A 26,528-nucleotide genomic window follows, 5' to 3' on the forward strand; every position below is an offset into this window, starting at 1 on the left:
TTTATTGACAGACCTAGTTACTTGACTGCCAAGGCCCAGACATGGTCTACATATAAACACCACAATACAGTTAAGTATTTAGTTGGCATTACACCCGCCGGGGCCATATCCTTTCTATCCCCAGGTTCGGGTGGCCGGGTGTCAGACAAGCAGATTACCAATCAATGGGATTTTTAGATCTTTTGGAACCTACAGATGACATTTTAGCTGATAGGGGCTTTTTAATTAGAGAAGAGCTTGCCGCGTATGGTGCCACCCTGCTTATTCCAAATTTCACCGAAGGAAAAAGACAACTACCAGCTAATGAGATTGACACATCAAGACAACTTTCACTTGTAAGAATTCACATAGAAAGAGTTATTGGCCGGTGGAAGAATTTTAAAATCTTACAATCGGTCATTCCAGTGTCACAAGTTGACCTCCTAGATGATATAGTGAATGTGTGTGGTGCCCTAACAAATCTCTGCAAGTCTGTTGTTTCCAAATGATATAAAATGTACTGTGTTTGCTGATAAATGTAATCCACAAATGATATTCAGACAAATAAATGACTATGTACTATACTGTCTTTATTAAATTAAAACTATTTGAACCTTGTCTTAAGCTCATGCTTTTTTACCTCTTTCACTGCTTTCTTTAAATTTGCACACAACCGTAGTGGAAGTGGCTGTCACATTGGACACAGTGAATCATTTTACCATAGTCTGGCTTTTCACACTGTATTCAGGCTTGTGTTGTTTTACATGTTCCTGATGTACAAGATGCCCTCTCTGTCCTCCCCATCCTAACATAGAGCTCAATCTTTAACAGCACTGCTGCTGCATGGCTGCAACAAGACCCTATAGTCTGCAATGTCAGATAAAAAAAATGGTATAAGACAAAAACGAGTATACTAAATGTGGCTATCATAACAAATATAAGTTGTATTGTAGCATAAATAAGAGTTACAAGGCTTTTATTGTTAGATGCCAAATAGCCTGGAAAATGTTTGAAACCTCAAGAATAGGTGGGGGGGGCTTCTCATCCCTCATTCGCTAACATTACAGTTGTGTCGTTATGTAGTTCCTACACGTAAACCTTGACGATGAAACGTTTATGATAAGGTCGACTTACTCTGCCATGCATGTGCAATTTAACGTGAAGCGGTAGCGTTGGTGGGTTTGTTGATAAAAACACATGGTTTATACATTATTGTCTTAGTTCCTTGTCATTGGCTTGGTAGCACCTCAGATTTTAGGACGCAGAAATCATCATTGAGGTCGCAGTACTTAATATCCTGGAGTGGACATGCCCGCAGACAACCTAGTTATAGGCATCGAGTGACTTGAATGATCGTAATGTATCTTTTGTGTAAACACTGGGTTTTTTTATTAAGTATGTATAAATATCTGTCCATTTTGATGGGTCAACTATCCAATCCGTGATCGAATATGGATCGGGAAGTTGGATTCCATAACTTAATGTCAATTTATTAACGTAACTTCCGAGATCATTAGGATAAAGCGAACGCTGGTATGAACTTAAGCCATTTCTTTTGCCCCCAGAATGCGTGCGCAACCTAGAACGCTGAGCATTGTTTACCAACGGCGAAAGGGTCTATATGCCTCATAACTGACCTCATTGTCTCCAGCTTGCATTGTGGATCTCTTAGTCGCACACAGATGTACACATTTGACACTATTCAGCACCTCTGTTTATACATTTATATATTTTTATAACATAACTCGTCTATCTCCTCCCTTTTGGGCCTATACGATCATTATGATGTGTTTGTATATCAAGTGTTGACACTGGTTTACAAAACTATTCATGATCCAGCACATTGACCTGTGCACAGGAGCCCATGGTGAATTCTGAAGGGTTCAGAGTTTTTCTACGATCTGTATGACATGTTGTAGATGTAAAATTTTGATCCGTTTTCTTTATTCACTGCACACACTCTCATACAGGGAAATTCAGCAGGACACTTCTGTACATTAAGACAACAAATGCTGTCAAGAATGTGCTGAGCCAAGTTCCGGCCAGGCCCCCTTTTTTTTCACTTTTGGACTCATACATCTCTGCTACACCTTTATCACACACGATCACATTCCTAGCTGCACGTCATCCGTGACCACAATCAGTGCTGATCCCACACTTCTGGCACTCACCTTCCACAGCAGTTGATTACTCATCCCAAGCACCTGTTATTCACCCATATAACCTCCTCACTCCCTTCACTCTCTGACAGTGCTCGCATAACACCCGCTACAATCCTGGATTATGCTTCAGGACCTTATGGGCTCCGGATCCCTGACCTCCGCTGCCAATAAACTTCCACCTCCCTACAAACTGTGTCGTCCTGCCATTCCATGACAGATGCAGTATTCTCTGTATCTCTGTCTATTTTGCTCATTCTCATGTTTCATATAAATGAAAAAACACACACACCAAGTAGCGATTTCGTAGGAATTGTTATTGAATTTCACTTTTTGAGTCTTTCTTACGTATATGGCTCATAACTGACCTCAGTGTCTCCAACTTGCATTGTGGATCGTTAAGTCCCACACAGAGCAGCTCCATTCCTTCATCCAGCAGGTAATTGCCACTCATGTCCAGTTCTCTGAGATGGGAAGGTGTCCTTTGCAGCACTGATGCCATCATTTCACAGCTTGCTTTGGAGAGGTGACACTGATTTAGCCTGTTTGAAAAAATACAGTTAATGTACACATTTGGCCCTATTCAGCACTTCCGTTCACACATTTATGTATTTTTTTTTTTTACATAACTCGTCTATCTCCTCCCTTTTGGGCCTATATGATCATTATGATGTGTTTGTATATCAAGTGTTGACACTGGTTTACAAAAATATTCATGATCCAGCACATTGACCTGTGCACAGGAGCCCATGGCGAATTCTGAAGGGTTCAGAGTTTTTCTACGATCTGTATGACATGTTGCAGATGTCGAATTTTGACCCCTTCCCTTTATTCACTGCACACACTCGCCAGCTTTCTTTGCGACTTTTAGGCACAGTTCGGAATTCGCTACTATTTCCGGGTTGTATTGCTCCTAGTCTGATCCCGCGCCACGCCGCTGTTTAGTTTCGGTTTTGCCACGTCTACCATGTTGTGTTTTAGTCAGGGGCGGCGCTAGACCTTATTCACTGGGGCACGTGCCTTAGAAAAAGTCTCCAATGCCCCAGTAAAATTCTTGCACTGTTCTCGCTGTCCAACGGCATTCATGAGCGCATCTCCCTGCCTGCTTTCTGTCCTGACTGACTCGAGCCTGTCACTTACCAGCCAATAAAAATACAAAGGCAAAAAGAAAGGGGCAATAATAGCCAATCAGGAAATAGCAGATTTAATGCAACAACCAATGAAATCGCTCATGTGATTCTTCCGAGTGTTTCGTTGTAAACACACACTGGAAACCGCTGGGGCTCCTCACGTCACTTTGAGCACAGAGTAAGTAAGTCGTCCCCTGTTTTAATGTTACATCAAATTCACAACTTGTTTGACAGAAACAATGACAAGTTGATCGCTGTAAGAGAATGTTCCCCACATAATTAGCACCCGTTTTTCAATGACTAGCGTCATTGTAGCCGAAATTTAGCAACAGTTTTACCAGCTTGCGCTCTCTCTCTCAAACACACTCTCACACCATGCGTAGGCTGCATGCACACATGAGGACAATTATGCATTTATAATTTATATGTGTAGACAGAGTCCTGTAAAAGTAGCCTATATTGTTTTAGCTGTCCTATTTTAAAACTAAACATTAGCCTTCTGATAAACTATTTAGAGATGGACCAGAAAATTCTTCCTGAACAGAGGCAGAGGGAGAGGAACAGTGAGGAGGGATGAGGAGGAGGACAGGGGAGGTATTGCCCACACTGACGGTAACATTAATATTTATGCTGGTAATACTAACAGCCAGTGCTGTGATTTTATCAATGGTTTAATGGCAAACTTAAATAAGTTTGCTGCATTTGCAAATTTAGCCTTAAGCTACACAGAATCAGAGCAGCCTATATCACCAGAACTCAGTATGAAGGCTTTAGTAGGCTATTTAAGCTACAAAGAACTGCAGTATTGCCAGGATGACTATACTGTAGGTCCCTTGCCTAGGAGGAAAGTTATGTTGGTAGGAAAGCCTATAAAATTCATAGTATAGTATATAGCATACTTGCCTATGTGTTTGGATGTTGCTGGATAGTTGCTGCTATAACAATTGAGGGACAGAGTGCTGGAGGAGGAGGAGGAGGAGGAGGAGGAGGAGGAGGAGGAGGAGGAGGAGGAGAAGAAGGAGAAGAAGGAGAGAGGGGAGAAAGAGCACAGGCTGGGCAGTCCAGTACCAGGCAGGGGGAGGAGGAGGAGGAGGGAGACAGGCAAGGAACGGATGAGGACATGATGGGGGCTAGACGTAAAACTATTCAGAATATGGAGAAGAATGTCTGTGACCTAGGGGACATATGTGATGGTCCAAATCAGGTCAAATTAGCCCAATACCCACAACACTGGTTTGGGTTGAAAAAAACGATCGTTCAATTCGAGCTGGTTTGTAAATTTTTCTTGGTTGGAGTTCTCTCTAGCAAAAGATGCAGCTTTCTGTTTTTCATGCAGGATGTTTGGAAAAAAATTGAAACATGACACTTTTGTTACCACTGGATTGACTAATTGGAAGAAAGCTCTTGAGCTCTTTAGAGAGCATGAGAAAAAAAACCTGCCCATAAAGCAAGCATGGTGTCATGGCACAGTTTTAAATCAACTGTCTCGCATGGGAGTGTGGTTGACCAGCAAATGAGGCTGAAATCAGAAATAGAAGAGAATACTTGCGGCGCATAGTAGCAACCACACAATTGCTAGCAAAGCAAAACATTCCATTCCGGGGTCATCATGAGAGGATATTTAGTAACAATAAGGGACATTTCCTGTAGTGTATTGATTATTTAAAGAAGTTTGATCCTTTCCTGCAGTCTTATTCAGTCCCATCCCACAGCACCTATTTATCACATTCATCGCAAAATGAAATGATTGGGTGCTGTGCAAAGGAGGTGACAGCAAGTATTGTGAAGGAGTTGAGACATGCTGGAATGTTTTCCATTATGGCAGATGAAGCCAGAGATGGTCACACGGAGCAGTTGGCTATATTTGTCCGCTATGCATCTGAGGGTAGAGTGAAGGAGTGTTTGCTGGCCATGAGGGAATTAAGAGCATTTGATGCAGAGAGCATAACTGCAGCCCTTGAAGAAGAGCTAGTTCATACTGGCATTTCAGATGTGAAGCGTGTTGCACTGGCCTATGATGGAGCGTCAGTAATGAGTGGTGCTATTGGAGGTGTTCAAGCTAAATTCAGGGACAAGCACCCAGAGGCCATTTATGTGCATTGTTATGCACATCAATTAAACTTGGTGCTCTGCCACACCTGTCATGCAGTACCAGAAGCCAGTAATTTATTTGACACGTTGCAGAGTCTATACTCATTTTTCAGCACTTCACTAGTACACCATCACACATTCAGAGATGTTCAAAATAGGTTGGGATTGAAACCATCTGAACTTGTGCAGCTGTCAAAGACCCGCTGGTCATGCCAGTTGCGTTCTGTAAATGCAGTTCTGGAGAACTACCCTAGAACTACACTAGAGTGCCTCTCTGGCATAAAGATTGCCAATGCAGTGGGGCTACATGTTAAACTCAGCACATTATCCACTGTGTATAGGCTCATGATGTTTAAGACCTTACTGTCTGTGACAGAGCATCTACACAAGTACCTTCAGAGTGAGAAAGTGGACCTGGCCAAGGCTGTGGAGTACAATGGAGCTGTGTGTGAAACACTTAAACAAATGTGCACAGATGAGGAGGCTGCTAAACTATATGATACAGTCAAGACCTTCTGTGCAGCAAATGAGATTCCAGAACCATGTACCACCAGACAAAGGCAAAAGCAGAAACGCTTAGATGACTATGTAGCAGTGGCGACTTTTGGTCATAAAAATGAGGGAGGACAGTTGGTGAAGAGGTGGGCAGTGGTGAGAGAGAGAGACCTGGAGGTTATCTTGGTATTTCGGGGCTTGGTGAGGCACTGTTAAAGGGGTTGAATTGTTTGTAATAAAGTGATGTAGGCCTAATAAAAAGTGTAAGTTGTTGTGGGCATGTCGGTTGTTTTTACACTGAAATATAGTAAAGGTGGCAGAAACATTTTTGAAGATGATGTTTTTACATTTGAATGGGCTGTGTGGAATTTAAGGTATTTTAAAAGGCCTAAGCATTTGGAATTTATTTGAAAAAGTAATCAAGTGTCCTGGATCTCTGGGTGGCAAATGTATCAATGACATGCTCATACCACTGGGGGTCTTGTTGGAGACATTGGTGATGTGTTAGCTATGTAGTTACCCCAATAACCCCATCCCTTCCCATAGACCAGACTTCCTTAACGGGAAAAATAAAAGATTTATTTAAACTAAACACAGAACTTATTTTCCCCAGCAGTATCATAAAATTAATAATTCAGTCAAATACAAATCACATAGCTTCTTTCAAATTAAACCTTTCTCTTAAAACACAGGGAATCCTTTCTAAACCTTTCTCTTAAAACACAGGGAATCCTTTCTTTTAAAACACAGGGAATCACTTTTCACATTAACCATTCAATTCAACCAACAAAATAGTACATGAAATCCCAGTAGCTTCAATACATGTTATTTAAGGCATTTAGTCCATCCACTGCAATGTAACTGTCCATAAAGTTCGTGCTGCTCAATTCACCAGTCAGTCAAGTGTCCATTTCACTCACGCAAGTCAGTCACGTATCGTTACCTTTGGTTCAGTTGTAGTGCAGCTTTGGCAGTAGCGGTGGTGGTAGGATTAGCCGTAGCAGTAGCTAACTCTTAGCCCAGTGCTACTGTGGAGAATATGGAGTGGCAGAATGCTAACGGGAGGAGACACGAGTGGAGGGAGAGAGTAGAGAGCAATACACTTGAACCCGCCGTGCAAATCACGGTGTACCGTGGACTCCGACGCCGTCTTCTCAGTAAGACTCGCCAGCCGTCCCCCGGTTCTTTTGATTTACAGCTTTCAGTTTGTTAGAAAAACTTCTCATCAGCTACAACACCGCGCTGTCATCTTCTCCGAATACCTGTTGCTCTGCCCTTCATTCTGTTTGGGCACATCGACGAATGCCACGTTGCTGATTGGCTGCTTGATGACAGGCTAGCATTTCGAACTGACCCGCCCAAAGGGAGGACCGTCCTCCCTTTCCTCCATTCACTTCAATGTTAAAATGAGAAGCCCGCGCTTCGCCCAGGTTTTGAGCGCTTATAATGGGAGTCAATGAGGGGGTTAGGGAGGACGGTCCTCAGCGGACCGTTTAGCGATTTAGAAGTGCTAAAATAGACTTTTACCGCTAATAACCATCAAATACCTATGAAATTAACAATTATTTAATAAATATGTTTTATTTTTATTATAATTTCTTCTGTAATTTTTTTTAGGGAGGATCTTCCTCCCTTTCCTCAATGGGGGAATCGCCACTGCTATGTAGTAGAATCTAGTTGTGGTGCAGTGAGTGACCTGAGCAATTCAGAGCGCCTCAAAAGGAAACTGTACTTACCATGCCTAGACAGGATGGTAAGTGAAATCGAGCAGTGATTTTCCTCAGTGAACAGCCAAATTCTTAGAGGTGTTCAGGCATGCAATCCCAAAGCAGATATTTTTTTCTAGCTGATCACTACCAAGTTGAATTGAAACATGAAGTTTTGGTGGCTAAAAACGTCCTCAAGACCAAAACCGAAATTGTGGATATACAGGGTGTTTTCAACATTCTAGATACACAAATGTTCCCAACACTAACTCAAATAATCCAGATTTCACTCACAATCCCTGTAAATAGTTGCAGCTGTGAAAGATCATTTAGTGTGTTGAGAAGGCTGCACACTTGTGCTATGTTCCGTTTCCATACGTCCATGAGTATACTTATACACAGTACACAGTAGACACTTACTAGGTACGCATATTCTCAGCAGGTGAGTGTTGTTCCAAATCTAATACTCCGTGGTGCACTTACCGAAAATTAATACAGTCCCGGGTGGGGGGATAGCCAGCTGCTTAGCATAACTGCCATTCAGAACCAATGGTAATGCTATCAAGCTAGGCTAGCTAGGTATGCTAACTGTCGGTATACATCGTTAAAAACCACCAAAACACTCATGTCACTGGCTTTAATTTGAGAATGGCATGTTAGTAGTACATTTAATATCAGTACAGTTGTTTAATTACTGCTGATATTGACATTTACGGTCTGTAGCCTTGTGGTCTACTGACTCTGCTATCGTAGCCACCATAGCCATTATGTCCGCCAATGATTTCGAAATAAAACGCAAAGCTCTGCCTGGCTCCGTCTCTTCCGCTACGTAGACAAGATGGCGGCCGTTGAGAATGGAAAGTGTACCCTGGTTCCACACTCAAAGTTTTGTCCGTTATGAGTACACATACGGGTCCTTTGGGTATACTTCTTTTCGCCGCGATCGAAAACGGAACACCCTACATACTCAAACTAAGGATGGTAGGTACGGAGGGTATGGATAACGGAACAGAGCGTTGGCTAAGGTCAACAATGGGGCAAGACAGGCTCCATCATCTGGCTCTAATGTCTATTGAAAGGGACCAATTGTGCAGAGTCAGTCAAGGCAATGTCATCGACCGCTTTGCTTCCATGAAGACAAGGCGATACAGTTTAATTGCAAGAAAATTATTAAAATGCAGTAGTGTATGGCATTAGTTAAACCTTGTTTAATGCCTTTTAAGGCCATGTTGTTCTATCAAACTTATTCTGTTATGCTGGGCTCCACACAGCTTGTAAATGAACATAGGCTATGTGCATTTTGGATGTTACCATCTTGTTAGAGTTTGTTAGCCTAATAATGCACACCAGCTTCTCCTGAGAAGGGAGCATCCTGCATAATACTACAATAAAAGAAAGATACTTTTTGTTTTTGTTTGTTAGTTACTTTGCTTTCCTGAACCACTTGTTTTTCTAATCTTAAATGGTTGCAGTAAGAGGATGCTGTTTGTAAATCTTTGAGGTGTGCAAATGTGCAAATATGCAAATAAATATCATTATATTGTACTCATGAATATCCTTGTATCTTTACCAGTGGTTTAATAAAGCCTACAGTATGACAGTGAATGATGTACCCGTAGGCTAGCCATTTATTTCATATTGCGCACACATTTAAAAAAAAATGTATTGGGAGTTGGGGGCCTGTGCCCCAGTAAAGCTCTAGGTCTAGAACCGCCCCTGGTTTTAGTCCCACGTCACGGTTCAGAGAAGTTTCTATGCAAGAGTTTCTTAATTTTCCCCTGTTTTACTTTGTGCGTTCTCCTTTTCCCCCATACTACCTAGTCTAACTTGTGTGCATTTTGGTTTGCATATATCCTCTGTGCTTTGGTATCCTGAGTTGCTTTTATGTTTTTTGCCCGTGTATTCCCTTGTTAACACTGTGCTGGCTGGTCCAATAAACTTCCCTACAAACTGTGTCGTCAACACTTCAAGTCATGTTACCTGTCTAGCTAGAGAAGCTTGTAAATCTTTATGTGAAGTCATGCTCTCTCTCCCTTGATGCGCCTCATTGTTCCTGATTTTTCTACCATTGCCTGATTGAGGTTCCTGTGGTATTGGGCCTCACTTATAAAACGTACTTACGCACAGAACTGATCTTAGAGTGTGCGTGCGATCAAATCCACGTCTAAGTACAGATTTAAAAAAAAACGTCTTAGACGTAGAAAAGGACGTATCTCTACGTCTGGTTTCAGTTCGTGTAAGTACATTTCCTTGTGGCAATACTGGAGTAGCGCAGGAATTCAGGACTCTCAGAGCGCCAACAGCCGACACGCATTTTCATCATTATCATCTTCAGCCCCACCGTCACCATTTGGGCTAATGGCGAAGGCCAAATTAATGTTTCGCTCAATAAAATCAAATAAACTAGGCTATTAGAATAATTCACACATGAATGAGATTCACGTCTTATACGTATCCATTTTAATTTCACAAGTGTAAAACATTTCGCTCAGTATAGCCTATAAAAAGTCTAATAGTGGCTTAGTTTTCAGTAGGAGATATGGCTGCATTGGCGATGTTAGAGGATATTGCCAACTGTGCAATAAGGAGAGAGAGGGGTTTTTTTGTGATCGCGCAGACTTTTTGACACAGGATGATGTATGTCTGATAAGCAGGTACTGCTTGCCGAGAGCGTTGTGCCCAAATGGCCTCTCGTCAGGCGCACCAGATGCAACCAGGCCATACACGTTCAAGTTTTGTCCATTCTTGGATTCCTGGCTACAGGAACGTTCCAATGAGAAATTGGAGACCAGTCGAGCTATCCCCGTCATCATTAAGCAGAATTTTGCCCGATGTTCTTCGCAGTAGGCTACTATCCCTCTATATTCCCGCAATTTATTAGATTTCCATACAGCGCCCAGCAAAATGTGAAAGAGGATTTCCTGCGTAAAACAGGGTTCCCAATGTATTCTCATCCAGATTTCGCACACTCAGAGAGCCTAGGAAGGCCACTTCAATACAGCACAGGTCGGTAGTGGAGCGCACCAAAGCCTTCGTGCTGCTGCCGCAGATGCGGCTTCTGGTGCTGTTCGTGCCGCAGGTGCTGCCGCTTCGGAGACGTGTCTACTACATGTTAAATACTTTGCTTTTGCCATTACGCCACCAGACAGGCTTTCTAACGATGTGTTGGCCCGCATCTGCTCTTCCATCAGCAGAATGTGATGTCAGCCTCACTTTAATTCTTCTGTTTACATGTTTCTTTCTTGCTTGCCACTGTCACAAAGAGTTTGTGCATTGAGGATGCGCTCTGTTTGTGCATTGATAATATGCTGATTAGATTAGGGGCGTTTTGAGGGCGGAGAATCAGTTGCGCACAACTCCTCGATCATTTGTGATTCATAACCGAAGGATTGGCGTACACGTGTTTTTTTGTGTGTACGTTAGTTTCTGTGGATCTCACTTATGCTCATTTCAGGAAATGTCTTTGTTAAGATCCCAGCGATCTAAGACATTTTTATTGCGATCGCTGCTGGTGTTTTGCTACTGTTTTGCTACGTGCTTTCCTATGTTTGTTTTGTTCCTGTGATCAGGCCATGTGCGTTTTTATTGGTTGCTGACTCCGCCCTCTGCCTTTTCCCTGACCTTTCAGTTACTCACCGGTTTCCCAAATTACCCGTGATTTGTTGGCCTAATTGTTTCTCCATTGCCTTGTTAATTCCCCTTATTGTTTTCACCCGTGTATTGCTCTGTTCCCATTCATTTCGCTGAGTTTGTGCTTGTATTCATTTCACCTGTGTTCATTTTCCTTACCCCAATCTATCGTTTATTGCCTTACCTGAAATGTTTCACCTGTGTAATTCTGTTCCCCCTGCTATATATTGTTCTGTCCCTCTTTAGTTCACTGTCGGATTGTAATTCTTTTCAATGCGATCTATGCCCGAGTTCTGTCTTTCCCCGAGTGGTATTGTATATTTTCTGTTTTGCGATCTTCTGTGTTTTGCCCTTGGAATTCTGTTTTTGCCTTTTTGGATATTTTGCGTGTTCTGTTTTTGAAAGAAAATAAATCCTGAGTTTATTGCAATCTGGTTTGCGATTGGGTCCTTGCCGTGAGAAAGCCTAACAGTCTTAGACAAAATGTAGGATGGTTTCTACGCAACGTTTTATAAATGAGGCCCATTAACTTACAAACATATCTTGGCTTCCTTGGGGAACCTCTGTCTGAGAAATTTTCATTCATTCTAAACAGGTTAACAGACTTTTACTACAAACAATACAAATGGGACACTTTGTATCAGTTCTATTTAAACATTACAAATGTTCTTACAGTAATGAATGAAAACACAAAATGAAAACTGATTACATGTTTTCTGGCTGACTCCTGGTAGGCAGCAATTATACAAGTGTTAAAGTGTGGTATAAAAGTCCACAACAATTCTGACCTACACTGATTGACTGGTCAATCTATACTATTGATCAAAATAGTTATAATTATCCAATGAAGAAATATCACTTTGAAAAAAACACTCTAAATCCTATCGACACACAAGCATTTGAGAATATGTGTTTAACCTTCATTTCACCATTACAACTTGGTAGTGTACCAGGAGACATTGATAGGTGGCAAGAGGGTTCTGTCACTTTCTGCAAAATACAGATGATTTTTTATAGACAGAAGTGTGAGAAGTTCATGGACAGAAAACTAATCTAGCACATGCATCAAAAGCTCCAATCAGGAGTGATACTTGATCCTAGAATGAAAGTCAAACACCAACCTTAGTTTCTGTAGTATACAGTGAGGGCTACTCATTCCTGCAGATAGAAGCTGAACTCCAGAATCCTTCAGGTCATTGTTTGCGAGGTCCAGTTCGGTAAGGGAGATTAATGACTGCAGAGCAGAGGCTACAGCCTTACAGGATCCCTCTGTTAGCCTACAGTCAGCAAGTCTGCGTAGAGTGAAAGGGTAAAGAGACAGAGAGTAGAACATGGCATGGTAGCATGGATAAAAACAATACTGTTCAAAAGATTAGAATGACACAAAAATTGATACTTCATCCATCAAAAAAGGAGCAAAATGAACAGGAATATAGGTAACACATTAGTCAATTTAAAAAGAATGTTCAGATTGAAATAATAATTCTGTGCTTGGGATTTGTTTTCATCAAAGAATCCTCCAGTTGCAAACGTTGTAGTATTACAGCCTGACTGCTTCCTTTATAAATACTAGTGCAGTGCCCGTAGGAATTATGCATTCTGTAGTGTTAGCAGACGTAGGTGTAGCTGTTGGGTAGTTTAATAGCAAGACATGTATTTGCAATCCACATAGGTTACACTGAAGTATTATTGTGATGCATGTTTCCTTTTCATTAAGAAATGTTTTAATGTTGTATAGCCTTTTCGGAGATATACCAACAAATAAAGTTTGAGATTATGTAGTGGATGCAGTTGAATATAGATGTCAAAGTTGCTGTCTAAACTATAAACTAATTGTCATAAAGAAAAAAAATATTTATGGGAACAATGGGAACACAGTTTAAATACTCTGACTGGAGATGGCGTTACTATCCCCCACCCGAATTCAGTGCAGAACTGGGAGGATAACATGACGACGTGGCCCAACATAACTTACAGCGAGATTTGCGCTTATTTCGCAACAGATGGGAAAGCAATGGACAATCTGAAAGCCTCCGAGGCTTATCAATATAAGCTACCATTTGTAGCGGTGTAGTACTCCACTCTTTCATTGTGATTTTGATTGGCACCCAGCCGTTTATTCATACACTCTGACAGGTTTAATGAACACAGAGCAAAGGCGATCACACACATTATCTTCGGAATGACAGCCTCTCCCAGGTCTAGGCTAACCACACGACTGTTCTATGACTATGACATCATTCACTTCGCACGGGTACGCCCCTCTTTCTCTGAATTACTACACTACCCATAGGGCCTCACTACACATAGTTCCTACGGCAAACGATAACCCATAGTGCCTAACGCAAACGATAAAATACAAATATCTCGTGAACTATGAATTCAGAAATCTTCAAAATCAAGGATGCACAGGTTCATGACATGCGTAAGCTACATGCAAAATCTCATAACTAATGTAACTATCGTCAGGGAGATACGCCCTAGACTGACAGACAGACACACAGAGATTTCTGGATTTATAGATAGATGTCTTGCCCAATTTGGAGCAATGCTCATGTCAGGTCACTGTCTTGTAAGAAAACACATGTGTCCTTACACATCATTTTAAATCCACAATGCGATGGAGGAAAGGAAATAGTATGCATCAATGCCAGTGTAAGAGGAGCAAGAGGCGAAACAGGACATACAGTAGACTACTCTGTTAGTTTACCACCAGAGGGATGATCGAATAAAATGTATTTTTGTGTCTTCAGTTCAGTGTGGATTCAATGCTTTATATATATATGGGCCATTCTACCGAATTGGTGCAAAGTCAGGTCGGAAATATTTTGATTTTTTTTATGTTTTATTCCCAAAACTTTGTCCGTATGTATATTGTACCATATCTAAAGTACACATATCTAGCAAAAGAACAGTCAATTTTTATATTGTATTTTCAGAATGTGTTGGAACGTTTTTCCTCTTCCAAAAATTGTCACTACCGAAACATCACATTTACTATAGTAAAAAAGTATTATTATTGACCTGTTCAGATTGTGTTTTCTTCCTTTCTCTGAAGGGTATTTTTACAAATATTTCTTGAAGGTTTTTACAATGAAATCCATAAAAATGAATTATTTACCAAATTTTCAAGTTCAATTTATAGAATTCATCAAAATCTAAGTGCAATATTTCTTTGTAAAATGCAAAATACTGATCATATTGATTCCAGAGTTCTTGATTGATGACATTGAACATACATTAATCCAATCAGTATCATAACATTTTAGTTGATTACTCAATATACTTAATTTTTTACAAAACATCCTGTTTTTCGGTAGTGCTGCACTGTTTCGGTAGTGACATCCAGTGTTTCGGTAGTGACTGCACTGTTGGATGGATGTTCATTTCTCTCCCAAAATCTTCCAAAAGGTGCTCTGGGCCGCTCTTTAGTCCACACAACACATTTATTTAAAAATTATGGGATTTAACTACTTACCATTTCATTTTGTCACTACCGAAATCATCAGGTCACTACCATATGTTTCGGTAGTGACTGTTTCGGTAGTGACAATTCTAGCTAACTTTAAGCATAAATAAAGAATTATAGCAAGCACACGGCTTGCAAACACATCTTTGAAAAGGTGAACACACATACAAACATAAGATTTTCCATGAAACCCCAAAAGGTTTACTTAATTGAAGAAAACATGCGTTTCGGTAGTGACAATTCTTAAGGTTACACGTCGATTTTCAGACTTTGGAACACATTTATATAAAAACTATGGGATTTAGCTACTTACCATTCAACCATGAGGGACAGAGATGCAGTGTCACTGCATGTTCAAAAATGCAGAGTCGTGGCTAAAACACAGGCTCAGCCAATGGACTAAAACTCTTGTGTTTCGGTAGTGACATGAAAACTAGGGACATGATTTTTTGAGTATAGTAAATTGATTTAAAAATTAAACCCACAATAAATCTAAATATTCCAAGTTCTGTTTCAACCCAATCATAAAGATCTTTGAAATTAAATCATTGAAAAAAATCTAAAAAAATTGAAAAGTGTTATTTAAAGGCATTGAAATTTAGATGTCAGGGTTGGGGACAGCTACTTCCCAATAGAAAGTACCCTATAAATGATGATTTTGTATATATTTAGCTTATCACTATCTCATGTAATGCATTGGGTTTATATAGACCATAACATTTTCTAATTAAATATCTATGCCTAAATACCTAATTGTTTTGTAAATAGTTTTTATTGTTGAGGGACTGCATATTACACGAATTCGGTAGAATGGCCCATATATATACACACACACATACACACACACACACACACACACACACACACACACACACACACACACAAAACAAATTTGATGATGTAGATAAGGCCTCTGTGAACAGTTGTACTGACAAAAACATTGAGGTTGCTATTGTCTGGTTACACAGTTTACAGGTAACAGTATGCGTCTGTTAACACGGTCTACAATATTACTGACCTCAGTGTCTCCAGTTTGCAGTTTGGACTCTGTAGAGCAGAGCCCAGCATTTCTCCTGACTTCTGCAGGTCATTCTTACTGAGGTCTAGTTGTCTTAAGGGGGAGTTTGCAGAATGCAGAGCTGAGGCCACAATCTCAAGAGACTTCTCTGATAGTTTACAGCCAGTAAGTCTGTCAGAGACACAACAAAAAGGGAAAAACAAATTAAACTATGAGTGACTCCATCCCCATCCAGGCCATTTGAAGGAGCAGAACTGCAAAATGGTTACGTATTACTCAAACAATGTGAAGAAAAAGTACAAATATCTCATCAGGTAAAAAATGTATAAAAATGATGTTCAACTATTGAAGCAAACAATGTGAAAGAGATGTTAGAAGTTCAACTGAACATACTCAGATTGAACTGGTGAAAACATGTAAATGTAAACAAAGCTTAGTTTCTTTAGAACAAAATCACACAGTGGACCTTTAAACCTTTAGTACCATGCTACTCTTAGTAACACCCCCTAACATAAGCATTTCTATGACAACAAGACTGAATTCAGTGTCCAGGTTAATGCAGAACTTAACTCACAGAGCATTTCTGCAGCATCGCACAGCTGGAACCAGCCTCCTGCGACCTTCTGGAGAGGTTTTGTATTTCTTCAGGTCAAACTCATCCAGCACCTCCCCAGACATCAAAAGCACATTAGCCAAGGCTGAGCAGTGAGCCAGTGAGAGCTGCTTCACTGAACCCTTCTCTGCCTGCAGGAAAGCCTTGATTTCATCATGAACAGAAGAGTCATGCATTTCGACCAGGCAGTGGAACAGATTGATGCATCTCTCAGGGGAGATATTTGGCCTTTGCATCACCTTCAGGTTTCGGATAGTCTTCTTCTCACTCTCTGGCCTGCTGTGTGTGTGTGTCAGGAGACCAACCAAAAGTTTCTGATTTGACTCAAGAGAAATGCCATGAAGGAAGCGAACAAACAAATCAAGGTGTCCATTCTTGCTCTCCAAGGCTTTGTTCACAGCATTTTTTAGCAGCTCATGTAGAGGCACATCTGGCAAAGACCTGGACTTCCCTTTGAGGAATGGTGTCAGGGCCTCCATGTTTTTACTCAAGTAGGAGGCAAACACATGAAGTGCAGCAAGAAACTCTTGAATGCTGAGATGCACAAAGCAGTAGACCTTCTTGTGCTGAAACACACATTCCTCCCTGAAGATCTCAGTGCACATGCCAGAGTACACTGAGGCTTCACTCACATCAATGCCACACTCTCTCAGGTCTTCCTCATAGAACATGAGATTGCCATTCTCCAGATGCTTGAAGGCCAGCTCTGCCAGTTTCAGTATGACATACTTATGTGATTCCATGAGCCTCTTTCTATCTGTATCATTTCCCTCTTGATATTTCTGGTTCTTCCTGGTGGTCTGGATGAGCAGGAAGTGTATGAACATCTCAGTCAGAGTTTTGGGGGCTTCCTTCCCATCATCCTCTTCAAGTATCTGCTGAAGGACAGTGGCTGAGATCCAACAGAAGACTGGCATGTGGCACATGATGTGGAGGCTCTGGGATGCCTTAATGTGTGAGATGATTCTGTTGGCTTGACTCTGGTCACTGATCCTCTTCCTGAAGTACTCTTCCTTCTGTGGATCATTGAACCCTCGTACTTCTGTCACCTGATTGATGCACTGAGAAGGGATCTGACTGGCTGCTGCTGGTCGGGAGGTAATCCAGATGAGAGAAGAGGGAAGCAGAGTTCCCTGAATGAGGCTCGTCATCAACACATCCACTGATGATGTTTGTGTCACATCCGACAACTTCTGGTTCTCTTGGAAATTCAACGGAAGTCGACTCTCATCCAGACCATCAAAGATGAACACAATATGGCAGTCTTTGTATTCACCATCCTGTAGCTCCCTAAGCTCAGGGTGGAAGTCCAGCAGGAGCCTGTGAAGACTGTACTGATCATGTTTGACCAAATTCAGCTCACGGAACGGAAGTATAAACATGAAATCTACATCCTGGTTGGCTTTCTCCTCTGCCCAGTCAAGGATGAACTTCTGCACTGAGACGGTTTTTCCAATGCCAGCAATGCCCTTGGTCATGACAGTTCTGATGGGTCTCTGCTGGCCAGGTAAGGGCTTGAAGATGTCATTGCAGTTGATTGCTGTGTCTTCTGTAGTTTGTGATCTGGATGCTGACTCTACCTGCCAAACTTCATGTTCATTATTCACCCCTTCACTCTCTCCCTCTGTGATGTAGAGCTCTGTGTAGATCTTGTTCAGGAGTATTTGAGTCTCTGATCTTATGACACCTTCAGATATGCTCTCGAACCTCCTCTTCATACTGGCTTTATGATTCACCAGTGCTCTGTTCAGGACATCATCTAATTGGCATTAAACAAACAAACAAACAAACAAACAAAACAGATCAGCATCATACTCATTTGGTATTGTCTCTTTAATCCATATTTCAAGAAGAGTAACAGAGAACAATGGACTCTAAAAGGTCATCATCATTTTGTTTCTTAACTAAATGGTGTTTCTATTAATGCAGAAACCCTTGGAAGCAGTTTTGAAAGAAATATGTAAAGACTCACCTGGTAGTTTGGCCCTTTTGACAGGAGCATGCTCAGTTTGGAGATATTTGCTTCCTTCCATGATTTTGTGCTCATCCAAAGGAGGCTGTGGAGAAATCTGCGCCATGTGTAAGTGTGGGTATACAGGGTTCTGCCCCAAGTCTGAGTGTGGATATAGAGGAAGTTGAGCCATGGTTGTAGATCGCTTTAGATGAAGCTGTGCCATTTCTCTGTGTTGGTAGAGAGTAGATTGTGCCATGGCTGTAGGGAGATATACAGGAGATTGAGTCATGGTTGTATGTGGGAATATCAGAGGTTGTGCCATGGTTACGTCAGGGTTTAGAAAGGGTTGTGCTCTGGATCTCTTTCTGCACTGGGGACAGCTGTAGTCTCCTGATGGACCAGACTGGCCCCAGTAGCTGCTGATGCACTGCCTGCAGAAACTGTGTCCACAGGTGGTGATGACTGGGTCCCTCAGTAGCTGCTCACACACTCCACACCTGGACTGATCCTGGGTCAGAACATTCCACAGAACACTGCAGTGACAGATAAGTCACACAAATAGTTACATTATTCATTGATGCACAAGAAAACTTACATTACGATTTGTCAAACACACACACACAAACTCATACTCTCACACACACACACACATCTTGGGTCAGTTTACTTCTAATCTGACTGCAGAGACCAATAATTGCACAAAGACACATAATTCACTGCATCCTATCATTAAAGAGCAGCTGATAGGTCTGTACACACACAGTCACATGAAAACATTCAGAAGCATCAAGGCCAAATGTTAGTGTACACAGTATTTACACACTACCAGTGGCGGTGCGTCAATAGTGGGCGCAAGGGCGCCGCTCCCTTAAAATTTTAAAGAGGAAAATATGTCAAAAGACATTATACACTGAAAGATTACGCTGTCCTCCGGTAAAATCGTCGGATGCCCACGCTTGGTTCAAGTTAGCTTGTTCAGAATAACAGACTTGTAGGAGACGGCTTAGCGAAAGAATGTGTTTATTCAATCACATGCCACGGTCAGCTCCATACAACACAGGCATGCACAAGGCACGTCTGCATGCTGAGGAGTCGGTCTCCTTGCTCCTTCTTCTTCTCATTACAAAAAGGTTGTGACTCTTATAGTATGGAATTAACATGTAAACAATACCGAGAAATTAAAGGTGTGTCCATAAATGAAAGTAGGAAGTATGACCTAATTTGGTCTGACTCAATTAGGTCTAAATTAATTAAGTGTCTGTCTGGGGTCCTGGCAACCATTGATCTCCAGCTGTTCCTTCCTTCCTGACCCTGGACAATAGCTATTTGATGTCTCAGGGGCCAAATGGTTGGGGAACAGGCCTGACGCCCGTCTGTGAGGCCTTAGATGCATATTGACAGAATGGACCTTGCTGTGATTGCATATGACTAAAATCCATGTATTTAACTTAATCTAACAACCCCACCCTTTGATCATCAAATATTCTTACATCATGATCACAATAAAAAGTGATATACAAATAACAAAGAAAAATGTAAACAAACACATATATCTCCATAGTGTAGTGGCTAATCATTAATGTAGTGGTTATTCGTGGTGTTTGTTTTCTAATATGGGTACCAAGTCCCTTATCTTACAGATGAAAGCGAAAAACCTTCTTCGGGAAAATTCTTTCATGCTTCTACGATTATGTAGCAATCCTTACCCCTCGGCAAGCCGCAAGTGGTGACTAGGTACCATCCTTGTTATCAGGGTTCCCACGCTTGCCTTGAAAAAAAATTCCATGCTACCTCCTGATTTTCCAGGTACCATATAAAGTGATGATCTATAGGCCCCTGAAGCGCCCCCCTTCCCTCACACACACACAACCCCCTAGAACACCTGACTACTTACTTGATTTAAAAGATGTGTCAGTCAAGTCTACATTGTAAATGCTTAGAGATTATGTCTTTTTTATAATATTCATGCATGAAATAATGCAACAAGCTGTAGATGAACAATCAACTGTGAGGTTGACCTATGCTAGAAGTTGGCTAGAAGTCTCTCTCTCTCCCTACACCGATCCCCTGCCTCTCTCTCTCTCTCTCTCCACCGATCACCTGTCTCTCTCTCTCTCTCTCTCTCCCTCCACCGATCCCCTGTCTCTCTCTCCCTTCACCGATCTTGTTACTCTCACCCCAGTGTGCTGGTGTACGGCCCTCAGAAAGCAGTGTGCTGGTGTAAGGCCCTTAGGGACACGTTTCTAACCCAGCTCCCACGGCCCTCTCTTCCTCCCGTCCCTGCTGAGACCTGCATGTGCTTGCTAACCATCATTAATGAATCCACATTCAAAACAAACTCCCCTAAATGTGGTGAATTACACGGTTTTAGGAAAAGTCAATGAGTAAAACTGCATATGGGGATCAAACATAGTTCTAGTATTTTAAAAGCAAGGTAAAAATCAGCAAGTTGCAGCCAGCTAGTTAGCAAGATTGCACTGCTTACTACCTAACATTGATAAACCCAGGTTTACCGCACAGTTAAAACAACTAGAAAATGCATTTCCTGAAGGAAATACCAGTGCATGAAATGCAAAAGTTAGGAAAGGAAGAAGAAAAGAAAGAAGAGTGAAAGAAGGAAAGAAGAAAGGAAAGAAGAGTGGAAGAAGGAAAGAAGAGTGAAGAAAGGAGAGAACAGAGGAAGAAGGAAAGAAGAGTGAAAGAAGGAAAGAAGAAAAGAAAGAAGAGTGAGGAAAGGAAAGAAGAGTGGAAGAAGAAAAGAAAAAAGAGTGAAAGAAGGAAATCATAGTTGAAGAAGGAAAGAAGAAAGGAAAGAAGAGTGAAAGAAGGAAAGAAGAAAGGAGAGTGAAGAAAGGAAAGAAAAGTGAAAGAAGGAAAGAAGAGTGGAAGAAGGAAAGAAGAGTGAACAAGAGTGAAAGAGAAAAAGAGAGTGAAAATATTGAAAAAAGGAGATAAAAATGGAGTGAAGAAGAGAGATTGAGTGTGAGAGAAAGTAGACTGAGAGGGATAGAGAGAAAGATGGAGAGATGGAGAGAGAAAAAAGTAGAGAATGGAAGGTGTCTTAATGTTCCTAGTTACAGTTAAATTGAGAGGGACAGAGAAAAGGTTCCTTGGATTTGGCGCAGGTGTCAGTGGAGCACAGGTGCAAGCCAGTTTAAAGACCCTATTATGATGTCATAATGGCCCAATGTAAGTCAATGGGAAAATTTAGATTTGTTTTTATTTAATATCTTAAAAAGTATAAAGTTTAGAAAAGTGAAAAATACATAGCATAAGTGTCCTTTACAAGACCTACGCGACAAAGTTTGAATGAAGTTTCTACGTTAAACGGTTCGGGCTGAATTAATCGCAGAAAAAGGTAAGAAGAAGAAGAAGAAGAAGAAGAAAATGCCTAGGAATAACAATACAGGGCATTTCATGCACTGTAATAACCCTAACTTGCGTAAGATGTTTCACTGTAGATGTCAAGATTCCCATGTTGGCTGGGAAATGTATGTATTTGACCCTTCTATTGAGATCGCGAGTAACGTTTCTTGGCTATATTCCCGAAGTCCACCAATCCGAAACTATACTTTTAAAGTCCATTTCACCAGGTTGCCTGCATCAAATTCCAACATCCAATATACCAGAAAGGATGCCAAGAGCATGCTCTACATCTACAACATGGGATCATCCATTTCTATCAACAGTAAAAGCTGTTCACATGTAAAGGTTTTTATAAACGCATCTTAATTCTGTGCTCAATTGTACTATTTTTCACATCATCCAATCAAATTTTCCAGGACAACTGTTTCAATTTCCATGTAAGTGTTCACTTTTGCCCAGTTTCCATGACTTTTCCAAACCTGGAAAATGAAAAAATAAATTCCATGTTTTCCATGGTTTCCAGGTACCGTGGGAACCCTGGTTATTCATATGCGATTAAATCTGTGACTGTTGTAGTATCGATGGGATCCATCTTAATGTGGGCTATGTGTGGCGGTCTTGTAGTCATCCTGACAATAATACACATAGAAAATCTGATCACTGCATAAACGCTCAAAATGGGAACAATAAACATAAAGACATAATCGTCCGAATGATTCCAGAGTAGTCTTCCCATGAACCTACCCACCCCAACCAGGTTGCGTTTTCAAACACTTTACATTTGTGTAAATGTCCTGTATGTATGTGGAAATATTCTTATGTAAGTACAGCACTCCTGCTCCAGTCCGGGGGTAAATGTGAATAGGCATGTTTCTCACAAACGAACATACTCCCATTCATAGCCACCTTTACGTCCGTCTCTTGGTGGCTATACTATGAGGAGGAGACGTCTGGGGTGAAGATCATCATAGTCAGGATGATAATTTCCATCCACTTGATGCACTTTGGCGACGTCACTCTCATGTTGCCAGCTGATGTCGTCAAATCAGCTGCTCTGGGTTATGAATCAACAGGTGAAAGCAAAAAAAAAAAATCCCCTTAATTTGTTTGAGTCAAATTATTTCACAGTCCTGCTTTTGCACAGCGACCCATGCGTTCCACATGCTGTGAGTGGCGACTATATGCATCTCTGGTCCATCAGTTTCTGATGCCAGGCTTTGAATGTTGTGTCGTCACTGCTGTCCAACGGGTGAGGTCAATCTGGACAACGGTGATGGCTTGGTCAGTGCAGCGGTTCAATGGTTCCTGCGTTCCAGTTCCCCTCATGCTGCACCTTGGACTTGTTCTGAAAAACAAACAGAGAAAACAGCGGCAGTATCACATATTCCAAGAATGTGGCATCTCATTCATATGACCAGAACAAACAAACTTAAAAAAACACAACATTGAAGATTTAGACTGCCTTAATACTAGGGATCTGACCTTTATCATTAACCCCTATCTCATAGTCATGTCCATACAAGTCATCATCTAAATTCCCATCCAATCATCATATCATTGCTAAAAGTAATGTTATGATTAACACAAAAGTGCATGACTTGAGGTTAGCCGTAATCATGTTTTTTCCTTGCACTCCACCAGAGAGGGTTGTTCTGGGGCCATGCATTATGTGCTGTGGGTGGCATCAGTTCTCCCTGTACAGTGACTGCAGCAGAACAAAGTGTACCTACTTTGAGTGGTCTTTCACACTTCAAAGTATGTTCCCCATCAAGTGGCTCTGGATACCTCCTTACCACTCTGGCTCTCTGGACTGCTCTCGTCAATGTTGTACCGCGCTGACTCTTGTCATTGCAAATATCCAGGTGGTTAAGGGCTCATTTCTGATAATTATTGACCATGCTTTCATCATCTCTGTTGTTATAGTTAAAATTAGAAGCATGTCTGCCTCTGCCCTGAGACCTGCATTCTCTGGATCTGTGTGTGTGCCATGGATGCAGACCCTTCTGATCTTTTGTTCTGTGTCACGTTCCATTCGCCTTGCTACACTAATTAGCATCTCAAAGGTGAACGTTGTGTCTTCCCAGCCGGGTGTGGTCAACTTCACAATACTTCTGAGCTCAGGGACAGTATTATGCAAGAAATTTGCCTTCAAGGCACCGTTGTTATTGGTCATAACATTCTCCTCTGTCATCCCGCTCATGCCTGAATGTCTTAAAAATGCTTCAGCAAATCTTTGGGCAAAATCATCCACCGCTTCATTAGCCATCTGTCTACAACCAGATATTTTCCCCCAATCTGTAGTCGCATTGGTAGCCTCCTGAATCCACTCACGGACTGCCTTCCAGCCATTATCTAGGTCCTGTTGATTCTCTCCTAACCCAATATCAACATCCCGCTTCACCTAGTCAGCCTCTGTGTTGTTTAACACAGTGCACAAAAGTGAAACACCATCATATGGGTGCAACTGATAAATCTTTTGCAACCGGTTAATCTTGGACCAGATATCCATCCCTGCTTTACGCGGATGTTGCAGATCTGTTGACCACTTGTCAATATCTTGCGGCTTTGCAGATTTATAAGAATGCAGTACATTTCTACCAGTATATCTGGATGTCAAAGGTCTCAATTTGGCCAAGCCGTCATTAACACCTGAGTCATTCATGTCCTTTGACCCACAATTAGCAAATGGCATTGTTCCAAATGCCTTTGGTCTCTCCCTCTCCTTGGGAGGGGGGTGCGCACTTTGTTCTGTGAGATGTGATATCTCTTGGTCGTTCCTAGCCTGTCTTGCTTTCAATGTCTTCACATCATTTGCCAGTGCTAGAATAGTGTTGTCAACAGTCAGGCGCCATTCTAATTCAGTCTTTTCATGTTTTACTTTAGCCAATTCACTTTCAAGTGAAGAGACTTTATCCCTCTCGATTTCTAGAATTCTGTCTGTGTTATGTGGCGTGTTATGTGATCCAAAATGACGAGAGAAAGTGAGATTTTGTCTTTTTCGCGCAAGAGTTTTTCAAAACTGCGCCTAATGTCATCAAGAGGCCATATCCCATTGTCGGGCAGAATATTGTATTTGAGTCCGATTTTCCTCTCGGTCTCATTCATTTTAAAATGACCTTTCAAAAAACCTCTGATTGTCTCAATCATGGTAATCTCGTCAAAACCACGCACTGCCAAATCGCCCATCTCCATAATAGGGACGCTGTTGGCCTGGCTAAAACTTCTCATGAACATCTTTGATTTTTAACAGCAAAACAAGCGCGTTTCGCTTCCAGCAATGTAATGCTCCCTCTTTAAAACTTCAAACGGATGTTACAAAAAAAATACATTTAACAAAGGTAAAACTATGCAACTGGACTTTTGACCAAATCTCTAATAAACCAAATAAACAGAAGTTCTTCACTTAAGCGAGCTCATAGGCTCTCGGACAACGGCCAGCTTGAACTACCAGTTTGAATTCCTTTGACGGCAATTCAAAAACACAACGCTGTGAAAATTACTCTTGCAAACTCACCTTACTAACTCACTTTTACCCATCCAATGGTTGCAATTAATACAGTTTACTCGGACAGCAAATCAAATGGCTCACTCTGAAAAATGTATACGTTGCTATGCCACTTCTGTGCGCAAAAGCCAACGATATAATTATCAAACGAAATCCTACACTGCAGTCACCGCTCAGTCAGTTAATACTGCGAATGCTAATAAGCGTCTTTCACCCTGTAAAAATTCAACACTGGGGATATTTCCACCACGGACCTCATTCCCAAGTAATTTATCAAACGTTTGTTCACAGCCTACACCGTTAACTTATCGTTTTCCGAAAAGGTAATATTACAGATAATATATACCCTTAACTATACAACTCAAAATGCTTGCGACTATGAAATCGTAACATTTACACACAAATGATCTGTCTCAGAAAAACAATACCACTTGTAGGTCCTAGTTTACAAATCTTTATTCATGCTAACTGCCTCTAATTCCTTACACAGCAACTTTCTGTTCGTTTTTTCAGCGATAAATAAAAGATGCACTCACCGTTTGAATTGAGAAGCTTCTTTTCTGGTGGGTTTCTTCCTTTATCGTGAAACTGGGCCGGAAACACCAAATGAAAGATTACGCTGTCCTCCGGTAAAATCGTCGGATGCCCACGCTTGGTTCAAGTTAGCTTGTTCAGAATAACAGACTTGTAGGAGACGGCTTAGCGAAAGAATGTGTTTATTCAATCACATGCCACGGTCAGCTCCATACAACACAGGCATGCACAAGGCACGTCTGCATGCTGAGGAGTCGGTCTCCTTGCTTCTTCTTCTTCTCATTACAAAAAGGTTGTGACTCTTATAGTATGGAATTAACATGTAAACAATACCGAGAAATTAAAGGTGTGTCCATAAATGAAAGTAGGAAGTATGACCTAATTTGGTCTGACTCAATTAGGTCTAAATTAATTAAGTGTCTGTCTGGGGTCCTGGCAACCATTGATCTCCAGCTGTTCCTTCCTTCCTGACCCTGGACAATAGCTATTTGATGTCTCAGGGGCCAAATGGTTGGGGAACAGGCCTGACGCCCGTCTGTGAGGCCTTAGATGCATATTGACAGAATGGACCTTGCTGTGATTGCATATGACTAAAATCCATGTATTTAACTTAATCTAACAACCCAAATAATTGAAATAAGAAATGTACAGAGTTTACGTGTTAAATGTTTGTGGGAGACCGTAAGCCCCTGTCAACAACCACTAAAATGATGTCATTTCAGCAGGGACAGCTTCTCATTGGCGGATTGAAAGTTTGATTCTGGGGGCGCAAATCGTTGGCTAATCAGCTAGCTTTATCTCTCATTGCTGCATTCCCAAGCATCTACGAGAGCAGCATAGCTAGCAGAAACTTTGGATGTGTGAATATGGCGACATCGG

At 41.4% G+C, this 26,528-nt stretch overlaps 1 protein-coding gene across 1 annotated transcript in view; it reads right to left on the minus strand.

Moving 5' to 3' along the window:
• LOC308366599 (NACHT, LRR and PYD domains-containing protein 3-like) overlaps positions 1–26,528 on the minus strand; it is a gene marked incomplete at both ends in the record, with an annotated part of 141,138 nt that overhangs the window by 109,285 nt on the left and 5,325 nt on the right. The window contains 4 exons of the mRNA XM_080840319.1: positions 12,312–12,482; positions 15,678–15,848; positions 16,252–18,049; positions 18,263–18,777. Of these exons, the coding sequence (XP_080696445.1) occupies positions 12,312–12,482; positions 15,678–15,848; positions 16,252–18,049; positions 18,263–18,777 (2,655 nt within the window). The remainder of the gene's footprint in view (positions 1–12,311; positions 12,483–15,677; positions 15,849–16,251; positions 18,050–18,262; positions 18,778–26,528) is intronic.

The sequence above is a fragment of the Sprattus sprattus genome (assembly GCF_963457725.1).
Source record: "Sprattus sprattus genome assembly, chromosome: 1".
Lineage (NCBI taxonomy): Eukaryota > Metazoa > Chordata > Actinopteri > Clupeiformes > Clupeidae > Sprattus > Sprattus sprattus.